Genomic DNA, 22,979 nt, shown 5'->3' on the forward strand with positions numbered 1-22,979 from the left:
AGAAACAATGCACCACGTGACTGGAAAGCTTCCATTTTGGTCTTATCAATAGAAGGTCATTATACCCACTGGCATAAAGACTAAAAGTTGACATTTGCAGTTCAAATATCTCTCACTTCACTGAAAATGAGAATGTAAAAAATGGTGTTTGTCTTAAAAATGTTAATGTAATGTTATGTTATGTTCTTCTAGTTTAATAATTTAGTTTGATACGGATACCAACTCCTAATACTCATTTGAAACAACAATACATTTACAGAGTAGATTATGTAATATTTTGTATGTTGCAGTTGTTCACGGAGGTTAAATTGAAAATGTCTGTGTACCTTTTGTACGAGTTGGGTGCAACCAGTACATAAAGTTATCTAAGGATCTTGCACACAATGTAACCAAAAGTGCTTTACCTAATAAAGGCTTGTAGATATTTGTGAGCTTGGTGAATGAGGGGAATAAATGTGGAAGGTAGTACTTCTTGAACAGGCTGAAGAGAAACCTGAAGCCCGTCTCCTGGTTTTCTTTGTTCTTCCATTCTAAACTGGATGCCTGGTAGGTTAGACAGAACAAAGACTGACGAGGTCATGCAACAAGAGTGGTGTTGAATTACACAGTCGCTGTCGGTTTTAGTTTATTGTTCGCTACTAAAGAGGTTTTATGCAAAGTATTAATAAATAGCTTGGAAAAAGAAAATTGTTTGGACTAGGTGCAAAAATGAATTATGGCATTCACACTGTGTACGGAACAACAGCCATGTTTGGTTTCTCATTTTTCTCAGACATTGTAAAAAATACAGTGGTATTACTTGGAGGACATGCAGAAAGACGCCACACAAAACCTGATCATATTAAAAGTAAGCAAACATGGAGTATAAGTAAAACTAGGGTTGAAAAGTCCATGATACATTTCTCCGTCAGTGCTATTGACAGCTCTAGAAAATCTGTAATGAATGAATTTATTAGACAATATCAATTATACAATATCCAAAAAGTTAAAATTAGGGATTGGTGAGTATTTATCTTAAGGCAAGGGCATCAAAATAATTTTCAAAGAGGGCTACGTAAGCGCAATGGCTGTCCTCAAAGGGCCTGGTTTAACTCACAAATGTACCGGTAATTAAAATTGTATGGTCTCTAAAATAAATGTAACTACTTTTGCAAGCAAAATAATTCTGAATTTATTGATTATTCAAGCCACAAACTTTCCAGTTGCATTGAAAAAAAAATGTCACTACACACACATTTATGTTATAAATCAAATATAACAAAATGTTCTTGGATACTTTTTGAGATACTTTTTTCTCAAATACACTCACTGGCATTGATATGGAAATACTGCTGTGTAGTGACGCTCTCAGTCAGTAAAAGGTAATACTGTAGTAGTTCACTGGGATTGTGGGAAATGTAGTTTTGGTCGAAGCACTCTTTCAACCTATTATTTTAGATGCTCAGAAATTTTAAGCTCTCTCAGGCTACATAAACACTCACTTCTCTAGAAAATTACAGTAAACATCCTCGAGCTAACAATATTATCTTATACAGCAAATGGTGTAACGTTTATATAGGTTTTAAGAAATGTCTAGGGCAGTATTTTCTGGCAAGGTTAAAAATAAATTCCAAATAGGTAAAACCATCTTCCACGTGTCATATCAAAAAATAGGTCTATTTTAAGTATCATTAGACTATATGTTACAAGAATAAAACAAGTTAAAAATATAGTTAAATAAGAAAAATGATCCTTAAAATTTCTGCTAATTGGGTAACCATTTTTTTATTATTTTACATTGTACTTTTAGTTTTACGTTCTGGAATAGAAATAAAATCAATCCAAACACTAAATTACCATTAACTTCATGCAATTTTAAGAAAAGCCTTATGGTGCCATTTTAAGTGTGGTGGATTTTACCAACTTGTGATATTGGGACTCATGTCCCATTTCCATTGCAATATTATTTTACCTGAGTGACCATGAACTTGAGAAGGGTTTCAAGGACGTAACACGTCTGGTCATCTGCTATCTTCTCGCCTGACACAGCTGGAACGAGTGGGGTGATCTCTTCAGGAACCACTTTAGCTGCTCGTGAAGAAAATGAAAAAAGTCATGTTCAATACAAAAATAAAGGCCAGGAAACCTCTAATATAAATATAAAGTGGGATATGTTAAGCTATTTTGTCCATTTCTCACCATCTGGTGGGTTGGAGAAAGGGTTGTAAATGATTGTGTCAAGGGTGCATGGCCCCCTGGATGAGGGTACTGCAGGAAAACCTGGCACCAGACAGGCATAGATGAGGAACTGCTCCTCAGCACAATTTTCCCTCAAGGCTTGGAGCCACAGCAGGAAGAGACGGATTCCCTCACATCGAATCTAAATTAGATGCAGGAAAGCGGTATTAAAATGGATACCCAGATTAACTTCAGTGGAGTAAATGTCTCCAATGCATTGGTTCATTTCGACATTGCGGTTACCTTGAAAGAATTTCCAGTGTGTAGAAGCTTTTTCAAAATAGAACCTAAAAGATGATAAACATGTCTCATATGCATCATCCAGTCACAACAAACTCTACAAAGTGGACGGCTAAGGGCATAATTTTTACCGAAGACAGATTGACCTTGATGGTGGGACCAAAATAAATTGCTTGGAATGGTACCTGGGAGGGATTTTACATTTTCCTGATCAAATTGAACATTGGTTGATCGTAACATTGATACATACAAGCTATTTGCTGCAATAAAAGAGTTTGGTTGTGTGAGCAAAATGGTCGGGAATTGCTCTCAAAATAAATGCAGACTGACATGTCTAAGTTAGAATTTATATACATGCTGCTGTCACGTTTGATCTTAGGGTCGCAGTTCTCAGGACAAAGAACAGTTCCGAATTCTGTATGGCTATAAAACAAAGAAAATAATAGCTATATTATATACAGTGAAGAAAATAAGTATTTGAACACCCTGCTATTTTGCTATTTCTCCCTCTTAGAAAATATGGAGGGGTCTGAATTTTTTATTGTAGGTGCATGTCCACTGTGAGAGAATTAAACTAAAAATAAAATTTCAGAAATTACAATGCATGATTTTTTAACGATTTATTTGTGTGATACAGCTGCAAATAAGTATTTGAACACCTGTGTATCATCTGGAATTCTGACCCTGAAAGACCTGTTAGTCCGCCCATTAAAAGTCCACCTGCACTCGATGGTTCATCTTAAGTCAGATGCACCTGTTTGATATTGTTAGCTGAATGAAGACACCTGTTCACTCCATACAATCAGTAAGACTAACTTGTAACATCTCGAAGACCAAAGAGTTGTCCAAAGACACCAGAGGCAAAGTTGTACACCTCCGAAAGGCTGGAAAGGGCTACTGACCAATTTGCCAAGCAGCTTGGTGAGAAAAGGTCCACTGTTTGAGCAATCATTAGAAAACGGAAGAAGCTAAACATGACGGTCAATTTCAATTGGAGTGGAGCCCCATGCAAGATATCACCTCATGGGGTCTGAATGCTTCTAAGAAAAGTGAGGAACTACACGACAGGAGTTGGTCAATGACTTTAGAAGAGCTGGGACCACCGTTTCCAAAGTTACTGTAGGTAATACACTAAAAACCTCATGGTTTGGAAATATGCATGGCACGAAAAGTTCCCCCGCTTAAACTAGCACATGTCAAGGCCCGTATTAAGTTTGCATATGACCATTTGGATGATACAGAGGAGTCGTGGAAGAAAGTTTTGTGGTCGGATGAGACCAAAATAGAACTTTTTGGTCATAATTCCACTAAGTGTGTTTGGAGAAAAAAGAATGAAGTGTACAATCTGAAGAACAACATCCGTACTGTGAAAAATGGTAGTGGTAGCATCATGTTTTGGGGGTGTGTTTCTGCCCATGAAACAGGATGAGTGCAGTGCATTAAAGAGATGATGGTTGTGGGCCGTGTATTGTTCTTCCAACACGACAACGACCCGAAGCACACAGCCAGGAAAACCAAGGAGTGGCTCCGTAAGGAGCATATCAAGGTTTTAGCATGGCCCAGACAGTCTCCACACCTGAACCCCATCAAAAATCTTTAGAGGGAGCTCAAACACCGTGTTTCTCAGCAACAGCCCAGAAACCTGACTGATGTGTGTGGAGGAGTTGGCCCAGATCCGTCCTGCAGTGTGTGCAAACCTGGTGAATGACCAAAAAAAAACGTTTGACCTCTGTAATAGAAAGCAAAGGCTACTGTAACAAATATTAACATTGAGTTTCTCAGGTGTTCAAATACTTATTTTTAGCTATATCACATAAATAAATTGTTAAAGAAAAGCATGCATTGTGATTTCTGGATTTTTTTTAGTTTCTCTCTCACAGTGGACATGCACCTACGATGAAAATTTCAGACCCCTCCATGATTTCTAATTGGGAGAAAAAGCAAAATAGCAGGGTGTTCAAATGCTTATATTCTTCACTGTGAGTACAACGTTTTCTAAGATTTCATCTATGATGCTTGATACTAGGATACTAGGATCACATCTTGCAATTGCTTTCCTGTACTTTTCTGTGCATCTCTGAAATGAGATGCACAGACTTGATATGTTACTATTCAATTCTAAGACTAACAGATTTATCTTTGTTGTGCAAAATAGTATAAAATAGTTGTGATGAAAAATGAGGCATAAATATCTTAACAGTGTCTTTGCTTGACTTGACTTACTTGCTAGCGAATAGAAAAGTCTGACATTTTTATTGTGAAAAGCAGAAAAATGTGTCTCATACCTATACTGTGAAACTGCCACCGGTTATAGATTTTCTCCGGCAGAAGTTGTAGAATTTTCTGTGAAAAGCAAATAACGCAAAGTTACTCAAATGGCAAAAACAATATTATTCTCTCGTAACGATTATTTTTTTATGATATGCTCCTTACAAGCACAGTGTTTGTCAGCAGTTCATTTATTGTCCAGCCACTTATCCCCACAAAGGTCGCAGGCTTTTGTCATCCAATCAATCTCTATTCTATCTTGTCAAATAGCAGCAGTTATTTTGTGCAGCAGACACTTACGGACCTCAGCCATTACCTCCCTCCCTGCTTTTAGAGAAATGTCATCACCTCGTCTCCGTAACTGCCTTTCGAGTCAATTAGCGTGCCCTACCCAACCTTTCAGTGACCTACCATTACCCTTAAATGCAACACTACAGGTTAACAGCTTCCTAGAGGGAGTGATGAAAAAATTGCTGGAGGTGGAGGATGCGTTCATGCTTGGAGACACGCAGGTCCTGTAGACATTGAATGAGAGAAACTCGTGTGCCAAAGGCTAATCAAATCAATATCAGAATGACATTCTGCTTTTTCATGCATAGGTCACGTGTGGCGACACAAAACGCTGGTCTGCCGAGATTAATATAAAAAAAGTAGACATCTCACAAGCACCCCACGCAAGAGAGATTTCTTAGGAAGTTATTTGCTTTAGTATAAAACTTTGATGACTGTAATCAAGAAACCTGTAGAATACCATTAGCATCACCATATTAACAATCAGCATTTCTGACTATAAACTAAATAATGAAAAATGTTGATTACGATTTTTTTTAAAAACAATTCCAGTATGTATACTCGACCGAGTCACAGGGGTTATCTAATAAGGTTATGTGAATGAACTCCAAAGGGCCAAAAATACTACTTTATATATATATATGCATGCAGATTTTTAAATTACTGTATTACAAAAGAAATAATTTACTTATTTCGTCCAAATTTAATCACGAACAAAGGGTTGACAATCACTGAGCTAGAAGATACATAATTATAAAATGTGTATAGTAGTGGGAATACTGACACCATTCAATTAGGTATGGTATCGTTGTGATCCCGGTAACTGATAACAGAAGTTGCCTGACCTTAATAATGATTGAAAAAAAATAAAACACGATACAAATGACTGCTACTACTACTACTACTAATAATAATAATAACAACAATAACAACGCAGAGTAATACAAATGTGAAGAAAAAAAGAACAAAAATGAAAAAGAAGGGGGTCAGAAATAGTATAGGATTAATGTGAACCAATTTTGAAATATGGTCAGTTATAATAAGCAAATAACATACAAAAAACATGTGTCTGTGGCGAATGTCCACAACCATGCAATGGGGGAGGAGGAGTCATAAGATCACAGACATTGGTTGACACTTTATTTATATATTAAACAACATTTTAAAAGTATTGTACATCAGTCAAAAAGAAACCGAGCACCAATCCATTCCACGACCCACCTTTTATTTATATACCATGTTGGTTTAAAATGATAATAAATAATAAAAAAAATAAAAATAAAACTAGTGCATTTCCAGAAATTAGACTGAAGTATCTGATCTCTCCATGTACAGTATTCATGACAAACAATATTTTAGAACTATTTGTGTGACCTTCATAATGTCATTTTGTAGAGATATATTTTTTTTTATCAAGCTACATTATTTTTCCTTGACTGAATGGTTTTGACCAACTTAAATTAATTTAAAAAACAAACAAACAAATGAACCCAATACACTTTGTGGGTAATATTTCTGGGAATTTGGCTCAACTACTATAGGCACTAAATTGTGTAATCTTTGCATATTTAATTTAATAGAGTTCTTTTTAGTCTGTGGGATGGGAAAAAGATGAACAATGATAAAATAAGTTGTTGACAAAGTCAAGTCAAGTCATGTTTATTTGTATAGCCCTTAATCACAAAGAGTCTCAAAGGGCTGCACAAACCACAGATTATTGCAAACCACAGACTATTATTACACCATCCCCTGATCTAAAACCTACATGAGGGAAGGAATAACTCAAAAACCTCAAAATGAGGAAATTGAAGAAGCCTTGAGAAGGGACCGCACATGAGGTAATTCCCCTTCAAGGATGACCAGGCTGCAATGGAAGTTGCAATAACAAATAATACATAGATATTGTCAACATAAAATATAGCTTATTCATATCCTATAGAATAGAAGTGTGTTTTAAGCCTAGATTCATACAGTTCCACTGAGGTTGCAGACCGAATCTCAGAGGGAAGAGCAATCCACAGCACTGGGGCCTGAAATGGAGAACGCTCTCGAAACAAGGACAAAAAGTACACGCAAATGCAATGTTATTCATTTTAAGTGCATGCATTCGATTCATTAGACACAATACATTATTAAATTGCATGATAAATGGGAACGGCATTAGCCTGAGAAGGTGGATCCCTTGCTTGGGACCTTGAGGTCACTGGTTCGATTCCCGGCTCCTCAGACTAAAAATGTCCGAGTGTCCTTGAGCAACACACTGGAGGCAAGCGCCTTGTATGTTGCCGTTGTAGGTGTGTGTGTCAATGAATAGATACGTGTAAACACATTGGAAAAGCACTTTGGGAGCTCCTCAATGTTTTGAAAAGCAATATATAAATGCAGATCATGACTTTTTTGTCTTTTAAATGTCTGACTGAAGTAAAACTAGACAGCATGTTTCAAGCTACTTTATTTTTATATCCCTCCATTTGACATTTGACTTTCTGCTTGCCCCGTGTACACTCTTTAGATCCATAAAACTAGTAACAGGTGTCCGTAAAAATAGAAAACTTGCGACTGCAGGGGAACCGCAGCAAACATGACATTTCTGGATGCAGTCTGCATTGACACGCAAAGAATAATACTTTGATATCTATTTAGACAATGAACCACATCCAATCCGAATGCAGTGTGCATTCAGCGCACATTAACGAAAGCTTTCTGCAAATCCATGAGATTTTGTGTCTCATGAATTTAGTGCATGTACTTAAAATGACTCACATTGCATTTATGTGTACTGTTTGTGTCTGTTTTGTCAACAAATTGTTTTTGTCATTTTCAACTTCTTTTTCTTATCCCGCGGACTTAATCCTTTTCATTAGCAGTGACTACAGCAATGCTGAATGATGCATAGATGAATCTTCCTATTGATCCAGTGTGGATTATTGAAACTGCACAGAATCTGCACTAGCCTCACTCAAACAGTCTCCTTGGGAAGGCAGGCATATTATCCTAGTCTGTATCGCAGCAGGGTAGCATGGTTAAGCCTTCCCCAACGTGGATGTGTGCGCGCACTTGCAGACACAATAACACCCTCTTTCTCTCACTAACAGAGCATCAGGAAAGGAAAGTGGGAAAGAGATGGAGAAGATGGCTCCAAAAGACTCCCCATGGAGACGGACTAGTGGTCCTAACAATGAGGAATTGACTGGCTGATTCAAGCGAACACAGACTTTTCTCCAGCGAAGGTCGGTGGAGTTACTATAATCTGCAGCCATACGCCAGCATAAAGATAGGAGCATTACGTTACTGCCGCCATGGCCTTAGCAAATTTACATGATCCGTGCTTAGGTTTCAAGCTACAGGACCTGAACATGGTGCAGAATACTCCTTTTCCAGAGGTGTCCTTTATAAACACGCTGATGTACTCCCTTTGAAAACTCCTATTGCAAACGTATTTCAAAAATGTACTGAAAGAAAAAAAAATGAAATGACATCCATTCATGTATTTTGGGAAAATTCTGATAAAATTAACCCCCAAACAAAAAAAAAACTATAACATCCATCTGAAATTGTAGATTCAGTACATGATAACGCCCCACCGGTAGATGGCAGCAGAAGCTCGCAACGAAACTAATGCTTACGACTCGGTCGTGGTTCCGCTTGTGCAGCAGACCACAACACCATTTCAGTTTCATCATCGGGGCATCTATTAAAATGAGATTGTGGAGGCATTAAAGAGGAAAGAAATACGACAAAGGCAATTCAAGTGCAGAAAATAGGCTCACTCAGCATTGAGAATTTTCAAGAATTGATTAAAAGAATTCAATTTTTATTTTTATTAATTATGAAATACCATATACTTAATACTTACATTGAACTAAATAATGTGCAGTCTTGCCGTTTAATGGGTTGACATTTTAACCCTTTTAGTCTGGTTGGGGCAGATGCCTATCTCACGTGACTGTACAATCATAAGTTTGCTTAAAAATATGACAATAGTAACTCATTTACATAATTCTCTGTTCTTCAATGACAAAGTAAGCTTTCTGACACATCCTCAACCCGGTCATGGTTGGGCAATTCCGCACTTATTCTTATGAAATGACAATTAATTTAGGGCCAAGTTTGTTGAATGACTTCAAATTCATACAGATTTTATTTTGTGGCAATAATGATTACGTACTCCAAGTTAATGTACTGTATACCAAATTAATGTAGCATTTTGGTGTGACTCAGTGGTCATCTTCCAGCCTGAAGGTTAAGGTAAGAACCCAGGTTACCATTATTATTAAAGGTCAAGTGTGTCATTTACAATGTCCTTGAAAAGGTTAAAAGTTAAATATGTTCTCTAATAAGTATTTGTTAACAATGCACCAAAGGCCAAAGGTTCAAAGGCCCAGTGCTTTATTCCCCACTGCACATATCTGCTTTTGTGTTACTTTTAGCACAGCAGTTCAGGGCGGAACACATTATTCAGGAGGAATGTGGGCGGGGGAGTGCTGGGAACTGACTTCATTCTTGTCTATGTAGTATTTTTTTCTTTCACATTGTTGGTGTAGCATAAAAAATATTGAATGTAAGAAAAATCTTCTCAACGCCAACTCAAACCACAAGAAACCTGAAGAGTTTATTGGAGCGCATATAAGAAATGCTCGTACTTGCACGTGCATCATAAACAAGCAACAATGACGCAAGCCAGGAGATGGCAGAAGTGAGTGGGAAAGTTCCAAATTCAATACAGCTTCTTTAAGTAGTCGAATGTAAAGTACCTTTCTATCTATCTATCTACCTTGATCATATCACTCAAGAGGGGTGACCGACAGAAAGACTAACACATACAATAAAGAGAATAAATAAGGGAAAAAAATAGCAGAAAACACACGCAAACATTTTTGGACCATGGCCAACCCAAATGCCCAAACACCCAAACAAGTTAAGCACCTCGGCACCCAAGCTGGCAATGCTTTCGTCCCTCCAGATGGAACGGGACACAAGAAAGCAGCCATGTCACTCGGGTCAGGGTGACACAACACACTCTTGGTCAACAGCAGGGCCCAACAGCTTTCACTGGTTTACCCCTGCCGCATCATACAGGTGCCCTGCCCATTCCTTAGAACGCGTCCAAACATCCCACTATCCTTTTACAACACCTCTCCACTCATTCCTATCACCAAGAGGTCTAGCTTCCATTAGATTTAGACCTCTTTCCTGCAGTGTACTCATATCACCAGCCCATCCATGTCAACCTTCCTCTTAGTCTCCTTCCATTTACTTCTGCTCTGTAGATCCTCTACAACATTCGCTCCTCCTCCATCCTCTCCATGTGTCCAAACCAACCGAGTCCTCTCTTATGCACACGCTTGTTTAGTTCCACTACTACTCCAGTTCTGCCTCTCACGATTTCCTTTATCAATCCATCCCATCTTGTCACTCCTAACATACTCCTCAAACACTTCATCTCAAAAACATTTAATTTCCTTCTCAAATCTGCGTTCAGGCTCAAAGTCTCTGCACCATACAACAAACAAATAATTTCCACTGTTATTGATCATCTCTAGACCTCCGCCAAATACTCTTGCAATCACCTCTCTCACCACACCATCCATGTACACATTAAACAGCCATGGCGAAATCACACACCCCTGTCAACGCAGGGAACCACTCACTTGTCTCACTTCCTACTCTTACACATGCTCTGCTGTTCACATAAAAACTCTTCAATGCTTCCAACAACTTTCCACCCACTCCATACATTGCCACAACGCCATCAACTCTGTCAAATGCCTTGTCCAAGTATCCTGATAGCTGGAAAACTCGCAGTAGAAATTTTGAGTCTCGAGCATCTTAAAGGCATGCAAAAGGATGCAATCTTGACACATGTAAATGAAAAAAATCTAAAATAATCATGTGTACAGTAGTAAACTTCTCAGTCAGCTGTTTTCACAGTCACAAGACAAGTTTGAACTGCTGTCAGGCAAATTGGGTCTCTGGGCTTGAGAGATACCAGTGTGTTTACACTCCCATATGCTTGTACATGACCTTAACTGCTGACTGCCTAAAAGCAGCCCAAGTCCTGTGCCACTGTGAGTGTAGTCCAAAGGAAACTTGCACATAAAACAAAAAAGACTCAGGGAAGTTTTCGCATATGCATTTCCCCTTATTTTCTCCACAGGATACAACCAGGCCACAACCCATTCGGATTTGACTAAGCACTCATATTTTACTTGTCTTCTCCTTTTTGAATCTCTTTAATATGTAATGAAGAATTGGCCGGTTGCCTGTCTGGGGTTATTAATTTATTCAGTGTACTACGAAGGCCATTGATGTAAGCCCATCGAGGCGTAATTAAAAATAAATAAATAAATAAATAAATAAATAAATAAATAAATAAATAAATAAATAAATAAAAAATATTTGTTGGTTGGTTGCTTAACTTCGATGGACATCGGGGCACCATTTCCTGTTTTGTGTCTTGGCAAGTACAGCCTGGTGGCGCCCATTCCTCTCCAGGACATCAAATGTTTCCACCCAGACTTGAAACGGGGACCTTTTGCGTATTATGGCAATGTGCTAACCAATAGGTTTCTTGAAATAAAGTGAGGCACTTGGAAAAAAAAGGAGAGTTTTATATGGCACTTTTAACTAGTGCTGTGTAGGTTTCTTTAAATATACTGCCCCTTGATCTTAAGTAATGCTATTTAAACATTGCTTTTTTTTTGCACAAGTGACATATGTTAGGGGGGAGGGGTGATGTCTTTCAAGCGAGAGGGAATTTTTAAATCCTATTTTAAATTGGCTTTTAAGATCACATGCATGTTTTTGGTGTTGGATTTTATCAAATAAATATCCCCCACAAATGTGAGTTATACTCCAGGAGAGACTTAATGTTTTTTTCCCCTCTTAGTTATGTATTTTTGGGCTGGTGTGACCTATACTCCGGAGAGACTTATAGTCCGGAAAATACGGTAGCTGTTTTTATTCAGTGATTTCTGTTTTTTGTCAGTATATAGAATATTAGTGTTTTGTTGTTCAGCCCTGAGGATGGGTGCACTGGTTTGCTATCAAAAGCGACAGAGAAGAGGTGGATTGTTCGTCATTTGCATAGAAATCAAACTAACCATCCATCCATTATCTCCACCGCTTATCCTCAGTAGGGTTGCGGGGGTTCTGGAGCCCATCCCAGCTCTCTTCGGGCAGTGGGCAGGGGACACCCGGAACTGGTTGCCAGCCAGTCGTAGGTCACACAGGGACAGAAAATTCGCTTGCTCGTTCACACCTAGGGACAATTTGGACCGGCCAGCTAATCCTATACGCATGTTTTTGGAATGTGGGAGGAAACCGGAGTGCCCGGAGGAAACCCACATAAGCACGGGGAGAACATGCAAACTCCACACAGGAGGTTCCATCTCATGACCTCAAAACTGTGCCGCACACGTGGTAACCACTGCTCCGCTGTGCTGCCCAGAAATCAAACTAAAACTGTATTAACTTGATTTTATGTTTTTTACCTTTTCAAAAGGCTGTCGTTTGTCTTTTTTATGAATGCATGCTGTGTTTTGTTGCACTTTTTGTTGCACAAATAAGGGGCACCTTATGCACATTCGATTTTTTTTTTAAATCCTCAAAACAAAATTTAACTTTAAAAATTGGATTTCTTTAAGGCAACTCTTTAATTGTAAAAGCCAATAAAATAAAGAGCAATTCATTGATAATGTAATGAGGTTAACCTTGAGGCGGTATTCTACAGAATCATCACATGGTAAATCATTCTCCACAGCTAATATAAAGAATGCTACACACACTGTATGTATCTATGATGCTTATACAGTGGAACCTCGGTTTTCGACCATAATCTGTTCCAGAACCCTGTTCGAAAACCGATTTGGTCGATCACCGAAAATCGTTTTTGCCATTAAAAGTAATCTAAAATCATTTTAATCCGTTCCAAATCCTTGAAGGCTTACCATGAACGTAAACATGAAGCTAACCCAGGCTAATCGTACCTTCACGTTAGCGTAATCTTCCGTACGAAAGATTACGCTAACATAAACGTGTAAAAATAAAAAAATCAGGTCGTTTACACTTCATTTAGCACCGGGGGTCCCCACAACAAGTGGTGAGCGGTTAAAGGATAAAGAAAAGATTTATGAATAGGATTTCTTACCTTTGTGGTGGTCTGCAGAAGCCATGCTCTATTCCCTCAAAAGAATGGAAACTCGCACATCTTCTTCATATTTTGCAATTACTTCTTTCTTAAATGCAATAGTTCTTTGCATAACTCTTATTTTTTCACCTGTAGCAAATTTGTTGCTTGCACCGCCCTTCTTCCGAGGCATAATTAGGGGTTAAAACACTCCGTTCACCGATATTCAAAACGAACGCAAAAGGAAGTGCGCGGTCACGTGACAACAGTTCTTCCTTCACAAGGGGTAGGGGCAATCTACACCCGTACGCCGCTCAGCATCGCCCCTAACGTACCGGCGTTCGAACTCCGATTTTTTGAACGAAAAGCGAAGCAAGAATTTCTCGAAATTTTGGGTCGAGAACCGATTTGTTCGAACTGAGAGGCGTTCGAAAACCGAGGTTCCACTGTAAAAGGATTTTCAATATTTCGGTCTTCAGACGAATTTGTTTTTTGGTCCAATATGGCTCCTTAAACATTTTGGGTTGCTGACCCCTGCAATAGACAATTAGCGTCCTATTCAAGTGAACCAAGCTGTCCATGTAATACAAGAACAGAACAATTACCATCTCATCCACCCACACTAACAGAAAATAAAGGCCATTTTTACTTAAAAAGCTTAATTCTGTCTAATATAGTGGAAATAATCTTTGGTTGGTTTAAATAAAAAAAAATCTAAGTGAGGACAGAGTGATGATCTATTTCTTCAGCCCATTTAATGGTTGTCTTTTGACTACATAAGTAAAATCACATTGTCACAGAAAGGTGCTAAAAGAGGACAAGTGAGGGTTAAGCTGCGTTAAATATTAGTTCTGGTTGAAAAAACGGCATACATATGCAACAGGCAAAAACCAAAGCTTTAGTTAGAGGTAGACTTGTGTGGATGCGTACAGCGGGGGGATTATCTTGTAGTAGAAGAACATTGAAGGTCAATTTGGGATGTTTGGTTTCTTGACAAATTCAGTCATGACTTAAGTATTTAATTTATTGTACTGGTAACAAAAAGCAAACCCCATAGGCAGCATTTTAATGGTGGGACAAATTATTGGATCATGTGTCACACTGCTGCATGCTTGAGTAGTCTGCATGTCTGCCTCACGCTTCTTAGGTTCAATGTTGAAGTCTTGGAACCAGCCTGGCAGTGCAGAGTTTGTGGATTTTCATTGTGGGTGTTTCATTTCCTTGGGTGGGTGGGTTTCTTTTCATAATTTTAAAAGACACTTATTAGCATTTTTGAAAGCACCTATTTTGCAAAAATCCTGTTTTTCTTCCAATGTTAAATACGTAACCTATGGTTTAAAATGTATCAGTGATGGCTTCAATTTGGCAATTGGGCAGTTTGCAAATGCATGCAGTAACTGTTTGAAATGCAAAAAAAAGCCATTAGAAATGTAGATCCATTGCTTGTTTTCCAGAAATCCACCTACTTATTGGTTTGTTTTCAGTACACCCACTGATCTCAACAAAAACAAGCAAAGGGGCCAACCCCGCCTCCATAATAGAAGAATTATGGAATAAAGTGCTACATTTTTGTTGGAGAAATTCAATGGCAGGCCTAGGTAAGCTAAAATATTTTTGCACCTCATATATTTTAAATACAGCAATTTGAAAAATGATTTTGCAGTGACACATAGAATTTAGCTTTTTTTGTCAGTTACTGACACTCAATAAATCATCATGTTACAAGAAGATATGTAACTGTAGCATTATGGATTTAAATAATAGTATTAAATGAAAAAATGTAACAAATTCTATCACATCTCGGGTATGTTAAACATTTTTTACAGTGTATGAAGAGCCAGGGTAGCAATTTGAATAATAATTACCACAGCTGTCATGATTATTTTTGTAAATATACAGTGCTGTTCAAAATAATATCAGTGCAATGTGACTAACCAGAATATCCCAGGTTTTTGTATATTCTTTATGGATACATGCCAAACAAGTTACTAGTAGGTGCAGTAGAAACTCAGAAAACAAAGAAAACCCAGTGTTCATAATAGGCACACTCCAAAGGCTGTGCAATTGAGCAGATAGTTCAAAGGGGTGTGTACAAAAAATATCAGTGTCTGCTGTTAACTGTACAAACTGAAAACCATTTTGTATTTGAAAAAAGGTAGGCTTTAGCAATCCAAATATTGAGTTGCATAACCACAGTTTTTTGGATCTGCTTCCCATACTTGTGGCACCTTTTAGTTGTCATTTCACTCCATGATTGCTTAACAACATTCCACAATTCATTTACATTTCTTAGTTTTTGCTTTGTAAACTGCATTTTTGATGTCACCACACAGGTTCTCGATTGGATTGAGATATGGGCATTGGGCTAGCCACTCCGTAACATTAATTTTATTGGTTGGGAACCAAGACTTTGCTCGTCTACTGGTGTGTTTGGGGTCATTGTCATGTGGAAAAAAAACATTTTAAGGACATGTATTCTTAAGCATAAGGCAACATAACCTCTTCAAGTATCTTGCTATACACAAAATTATCCATGGTCCCTGGTCTCTGATAAATGACCCAAACACCAGCGTAGGAGAAATATGCCCAAACTATGATACTTGCACCACCATGCTTCACTGTCGTCAATGTGTACCAATGTTTCATTTAGAGTTTGGGGGTCTTCTCACACACGTTCTGTGGCCCCTGGACCCAAAAAGGAAGATTTGACTTTAATCAGTCGACAGAATGTTCCTTCATTGTCCTTTAGACCAGTTGATGTGTTCTTTGGTGAATTGTAACCTTTTCTGCACATGCCTTTTTATGAACAGAAGGACTTTGTGTGAGATTCTTGAAAATAAATTTTCTTCACACAGACATTTTCTGTCACAGCACTTACAGGCAACTGTAGACTGTGTTTGAGCTGATCATTGGCTGAGCCTTTTCCATTTTGTTTATTTTCCGGTCGATTTTAATAGTTTTCTTCCATTTTCCTTCATGCGCATCAGGTGTTTCGACCCATTTTAAGGCATTGGAGATCATTTTAGTTAAACAGCGAACATTTTTTGCACCACTTTATAGGTTCCTACGGCTCCAATCACTTTTAAATCAAAGAACTACGTTCTTTGAAGCAGTGTCTTGACTGACCCATTTTCCTCAACCTGTGCTGGATTAATCATCCAAAAATAGGCGCCACCCAAATCACACCTGTTTTTGAATATTTTCTTCCTCAAAATTAATGGACTCAGATTGTTGCCACACTGCTATATTTTTAACACACCCCATCGAACTATTTGCCCAATTGCACAGCCTTTGGAGGGGGGCTATTAATGCTGGGTCATGTTTGTTTTTTTGAGAATCTACTGAACCGATTTGTAACTTATCTGTCATGTAACAATAACAAATTTACTAAAAATCAGGGATATTCTTATTGGTCAAATTACACTGCTATTATTTTGAACAGCATTGTATTTTCACAAAAATGATCATGAAAGCAGTGGCAATTATTCCTAAAATTGCTACCTCAGCTTCTCATAAACTGTAAAAAAAAAAATTTGAATTCGCCAAAAATTTTGATAGATAAAATAAGCATAATTCTTTTACATAACATTCTAAATCACAAACTATTACAAAAGTGTAAAAAATGCTTAGTTGTGTACAGTGTTAAGTTGGATCTAGTCCTGGGGGAAACATTGACTTTAAATTAACAGAAATATGTGCAGGTTGCCAGTCCACCTATTATCTGTTCCCTCCTATGAGCACTAGTCGACAGGCAAACAGCACCACATCAGACAAACTGGAAATGACGCAAATACAAAGTAACTGGCAATAACTTACTTTAACCTTTAACTAAAAAGCCAAGACTTATTCTGTAGACCATGTCCTAAGAGTGTTGAGAAGACAATACACTGCATATATTGACAGCATTTCAGTCCTTTAATTTGACAATCTGCTACGTAAAAGCACGCCCTTAAACGAATGTAACTGGAGAGCTTGGTATTCATATTGTTCACTGGAGCTGTCACAATACAAAAACAAGGTGGAGGACTTTCACCTACATAAGCAATGTGAGACTGCTCAAGAAGAAAATCGTTAAGGCGGTAAGGGTAAGCTAGGTGGCGGCAACCAAAAATGTGGAAAGAGTCATATTGGACCAAGAAAACAAAGAAAAAACTTTGTCTAGAGCCGAAAAAAATTAAAATCTTTATACACTGGGTTCCTGCACCTTAAGGCAAGTTAAATTGCTTCACACAGACTTCTTTTGTCACAGCACCTACAGGTAAGTGTAGACTGTGTTTGATCGTCCTGGATGTGATCATTGGTTGAGCCTTTGCCATTCTGGATTTTCCCCGGTCCATTTTAATAGTTTTCTTCCGTTATCCTTCACGTATCTCTGGTTTTCTATCCATTTTAAGACTTTTTTAATGTATTTTGAAATTAATTTTAAGACCAAGTCAACAACAATAAACGCAATTGAAACAAACAAAACCCCCAAAAAACAAATATTTCTTTGAAAGCTTTAAGCCATGGCGAAAAACGTTTTTTTGGGCAGCTCAATAAATGTACACTTTCCCATGGTGCAAAGTAAACACCGCTGTCCATAGTTGCTATGTGTATTGCGGGTAGACCTAAGAAATGCGCCTGCTCTGAAATGCTCGACTTATAGTTATTGTGGTTACACAATGTTGTCTATCTTTCTCTATCTGTAGTAGATATTTTAGCTTACAATCAAAATTACTTCATTTAATGCACCAGATGACTATTCGATTGAAGTATATATCCGCAAGTTTTAAGTCATTACAATATTAATGAGATACAGTAAGTTTACTGTATTTAAAATGTGCTCCTCATTTGGGCAACAGAAAGAGTGCAATAAAACTGAGCATGCATTTATAAAAATGAAATAAAAAATGCAACTTTTGATAAGTAAATAAAAACACATTAATGCAGCGTAAGTTTGATCTCCGTGCAAATGTCAAACAAGTCAACGCATGGTTAAAATAGCAGGATCCTCCTCTTTCTCTTTTGATAGCAAAAGTAGCCATCCTCAGGCCTGAGCAACAAAACAAATAATATCCCCTAGTGACATTAAAAATATATACAGTACTGAACAAAAATAGATAAATAAATAACCTAATAAAAACATCTCCTTTGCTGCTAAAAAGTGCTTATGACACCATTGTGCTCTTACCCATTTAATGGGACTTCTGTGTTAAAATTAGGAGTGCAGTGTTAAATTGTGACGCTGCCACTTTAAAAAGGGAGGAGCTTGCGCATAGGAGCGAAGAAAACAAGCGAAGGAGCACATTTCCCTCTCGTCACACATTTGCGAAGTAACACCCAGAGTTAAATTGCAATATTTATTCTACACTTTTTACACCATTGGAAAACGTTAGTTTGTGCCATGTTTGTCCTCCTACAGAAACAACATTATAATGAAAAAAAAGAAAATACTATTTTTTTTTTCATTCCGTGAACATTTTGGGAAAAGTGACAGTCAGCCACTCCGCAGGGCTAAAGAGCCACATGCAGCTCCTGAGCCGCGGGTTGCTAAGGCCATCACACGCAGTGAAGTTGATAAATGATCGTCTCCTCTCTCCTCTAAACCTTTAGATTTTTTTCTGGTTAATTTAGATGTAACCATAACCCAAAAATAAATCAGCATACATACATAAACATATTCTAGAGAGCATTTGTAGTACTTTTACCAGTAAATAGCAACTTACTTCAAAAATAAAGAGGACAGAGTCCAGCTCCTCCCTTTGAGACTTGATCCCTGGAAAAAAAAACAAGTAAGGTGCTTCAGGTTAAACATACAATAGTAAGGTCAATGTTATAATGACATTTAAAAAACTACTACTCTGGCCTGGCAGTGGGGATAGATAAGTGAAAAATGATCACTCCAAAAAGTAGAGACAGCTAGGAAATAATTAAATGTGTATGGTTTCAAAGGGATTCAAGTAGAAACTAAAATGTCAAACAAGGATAAACCAACCTTTTTGTTTCAAGTTGCTTTCCAGTGTAACAAAATTTTCATAGAAGATAAAATAAATCTGTGAACCGTTGCTCTCGAAGAAAGGCTTCAGCTCACTCTTGTCAATGATATCTAAAAAAAAAAAAAAGAGAAAATCAAGAATAAAGGCAATGTGGTAGACAATACTTGGTTGTTTAAGGCCTGCAGCACATATAACAACATGGTCCAAAATGACCGGACCATCGCAAAAATTTTACATTTCTTGACAATTTCTAAAGATTAGAAATACCTATTCATCCTATTTCTTAAAAGGGTCTGGTCTTTAGGATTCAAAAATAGATGACTGGTTAGGGTTATATCAATAATTAAATGAAAACCACACTGAATAGAACAAACAACAAAATATGTATTTGTCCCAATTTGAGATTGCCATTGAAGATTGTTACGATATTAGCCCAAAAATAACGGGATTGAATTTGATCAAATTTCATTTAAAAAATCCGCTTTTAGTTTTTATAAAAAAGCAACCCCTTCCAGTTTCTGTTCAGGCTTTACTATCCAGTAGCGGCTGAATATAGTCTGGATGAAACTATGTGATTTAAAATGGTATACCTGAAGGACTTAACTTTATTTGTTGATCTAAAAAGCAGCAGTAAGTTTCTGGTTGATAATGTTAACCAAACTCAACAAGGTGGAACCAACATTTTCCAAATTCAACATATTTTGTGGGTATATTGGATTTGGAAAAAGACCAAAAACATTACAAACAACATACAACCAATAATTCTTGCTGATACTAGATCACAAAAGTCAAGTCTCAGACAGTACTCTTGACTGTAAAAACGGCATCATATCTTTAGTAAAAAGAGCTCTACTGGGGCACTTTTACAGTATATCAGGGGTATCAAATGGACAGAGGGCTAGTAAAAACAGAGGGCCAGACTGATTGTATACTAAACATCATTTAAAACATATTCAGTCTCGTGAACCTAATCAAGCCCACTAAAAACCTAACAAATACTTTATAACCAAATATGATCAGATATATAAAGCAATATTTTCTTGTTGCACTCTCAGTGATCTTGGATTTTCAACAGGCACAAATGACACATTTCATTGCTATAAAAAACCCTATAAGATGAATATGGAATGAAGGAAGAAACTACTGCTCAGGCAACATCAGCAACTGCAACTTTCCATTTGAGCACAGACGTGGACTGAATAGAGTTCAAATAAGGAAAAAAAAGCTATTTTCCATCATTAACTTGACTGTTGAAAATAAATAGAATTACAGTGGAACCTCGGTTTTCGAATGCCTCTCAGTTCGAACAAATCTGTGTTCGACCAAAAATTTTGAGAAATTCTTTACGCGGTTCGGTCAAAAATTCGGAGTTCGAACGCCGGTAATGCGTGAGTGCGTATGCTAGAGTGCGATGCTGAGCGGCGTACGGGTGTAGATCGCCCCCACCCCTCGTGACCATCTGTTATCACGTGCCTACTTGCCTCTATTTGCTTTCGCTTTTAATATTGGTGAACAGAGTGTTTTAGCCCATAACTATGGCTCCGAAGAAGGTCGGTGCAAGCAGGACAGGTGAAAAAAGAAAAGTTGTTTGTACAACTATTGCCTTTAAGAAAGACATAATGGCTAAATATGAAAGAGGTGTGCGAGTTTCCGATCTTGCTAGGGGGAAATACAGCATGCGCCTTCTGCTGACCACCACAAAGGTAAGAAATCCTATTCATAATTCTTTTCTTTATCTTTTTTTTTTTACACGTTCGTGTTAGCGTAATTTTTCATACGGAAGATCATGATAATGCGAACGTACGATAAGCCTGGGTTAGCTTTATGATTCGAGGTAAACATTCAGGGTGTTGGAACTGAGCCCAAAATTCAGGGTGTTGGAACAAAGCCCCCTTTCCAATAAAGCGCTAGCCACTTGTGGTGCTAAATGACTTGTAAACGACCTGATTTTTTTATTTGAACACGTTCATGTTAGCGTAATCTTTCGTACGGAAGATTACGATAATGCGAACGTACGATTAGCCTCGGTTAGCTTCATTTTTACGTTGAACATTCATGGTAAACATTCAGGGTGTTGGAACGGATTAAAACGATTTACATTATTTTTAATGGGAAAAATGATTTCGGTGATTGAACAGATCAGTTCTCGAAAAGGGTTCTGGAACGGATTATGGTCGAGAGGCGAGGTTCTACTGTAGTTCGAATTACAAACAATAAAGTGCAAATATCTATGAAAAAACACTTCCTCCTAAAAGCAGTAATGTAAAGTAAATAAAATAGGATTGCTAGTGTACATGATTCAATTGTTTGTTTGTTTGTACATGATTCAAATTGAATCTTTTCTTCCGGCGCCGTCACGAATGGCAGCCACTCCAGCAGCTCCCGTGTTATTTTCGATTGTTCTCGATTGTTCTCAGCTCAGGGATGCTGCTGGAAATGTGAATTTCCCTTCGGGGATGAACAAAGTATCTATCTATCTATCTATCTATCTATCTATCTAATGTAGTTATCAGCATAATTTTCAGCATAAGTGAAAATATTAACAAAAACACACACACAAAAGTGGGTGACATGGAAGAAATCTTTTCAGAATTTCTCAAAAAAAAAAAGCATTCAATGTCGATAAACGGTTTGATACCTGACCCAAAAGTATTTTTTTAATACAAGTGACTTTGACAACCTAGGGAGTGATCTTCCCATACCATCAGCAGTGCAAATGTTATGACATTATTCCGACCGCTCGCCAATTCAAATTCTCACAAATATTATTGCGGTTTCTCTGTCGGCTATGGTGTCAGGTTATAAGATTTAACTGCCCCTCATAAGAACCGCTGACATGGTGGTGAATAATTTCACAGATTGAAACCATCTGGCAGGCATAACATTAATATGCTAATCTTTTGATGAATAATTATTTAATCTTAGCCCTGCTTTCTCGTTGACTGCCTTTAAACTGTCGTCACTAAACAAATGCTAGCAGTGTGCACACTGAACTGGTTTGCACACTGAATTGGTTTGCACACTGAATTGGTTTGCACACTGAATTGGTTTGCACACTGAATTGGTTTGCAAAAAGTGTGAAGGTCATCTACTCCAGTGTACTGAAGAGGCCAATGGTCCATCAACAGTTATCAGGCTATAGGATACTAGTATATCAATATTTAAATTGATTGTTTAGTACACATAAACAATTAACATTTTGCACACATCTTTCATGTTTTGACAATCATTAGCAATCTGAGAAGCTGATAAGGCAAGACATTTATACCACCTGCATTATTGATATGCCATGTCACGTTCAACCCACACGCTAAATGCCCCTGATAGTAAAACCCTCATTAGCATTAGCCCTGTGCTCACTGACACTGCAGGTGCTCCACACACTGATGCCAAAATGGGGATGAGCGGAGTGCAAAGGGATCCTTCCGTTGCAATTAATATTGAAATCAGGCACAGAGAAGTCTTTTGAGGAATTAAATCAGAAAGGTTCCTTTAGTTAGCTAGAAGCTAACAACACTCAACACTAAATTAAGAATTGATTCCAGGAATCTAAATTTATCTACATTTTAGTACTTTATCAGCTATAATTTGAATAACTAGGAAATGTTTTGATATTGTGATTTTTTTCCCCACCGTAATCAATACCGTCATTATGTATGTACATGTCAAATTCTGATTTAGTATAGTATTTGTTAAATCCAGCGGTTCAAAGATAGTTCGTCTTAAGTAAGGGTTAACAATTACGTTACAAATAACATCACTTTCGGACAGGGGTCACCAACCTTTTTGAAGTTGAGAGCTACTTTTTGCTATCGTTTGGAACGAAGGGCTACCACCTTTTTATGCATTTATCTATGTTA

The 22,979-nt window shown here is 37.6% G+C and overlaps 1 protein-coding gene across 3 annotated transcripts in view; it reads right to left on the reverse strand.

Moving 5' to 3' along the window:
* The window catches only part of ralgapa2 (Ral GTPase activating protein catalytic subunit alpha 2), a 180,868-nt gene that overhangs the window by 139,991 nt on the left and 17,898 nt on the right, over positions 1-22,979 (reverse strand). For 2 of the 3 annotated variants that reach the window (XM_088353751.1, XM_088353748.1), the window contains exons 2-8: positions 19,119-19,229; positions 18,850-18,899; positions 4,743-4,800; positions 2,461-2,504; positions 2,179-2,359; positions 1,952-2,070; positions 405-543 (exon numbers count right to left, since the gene is read on the reverse strand). In XM_088353751.1, coding sequence (XP_088209877.1) covers positions 405-543; positions 1,952-2,070; positions 2,179-2,359; positions 2,461-2,504; positions 4,743-4,800; positions 18,850-18,899; positions 19,119-19,229 — 702 coding nt within the window. The remainder of the gene's footprint in view (positions 1-404; positions 544-1,951; positions 2,071-2,178; positions 2,360-2,460; positions 2,505-4,742; positions 4,801-18,849; positions 18,900-19,118; positions 19,230-22,979) is intronic. The other variant, XM_088353749.1, reaches the window with a different exon arrangement.

The sequence above is a fragment of the Urocampus carinirostris genome, chromosome 15, assembly GCF_059441175.1.
Source record: "Urocampus carinirostris isolate Australia breed hairy pipefish chromosome 15, RoL_Ucar_1.0, whole genome shotgun sequence".
Classification (NCBI taxonomy): Eukaryota; Metazoa; Chordata; class Actinopteri; order Syngnathiformes; family Syngnathidae; genus Urocampus; species Urocampus carinirostris.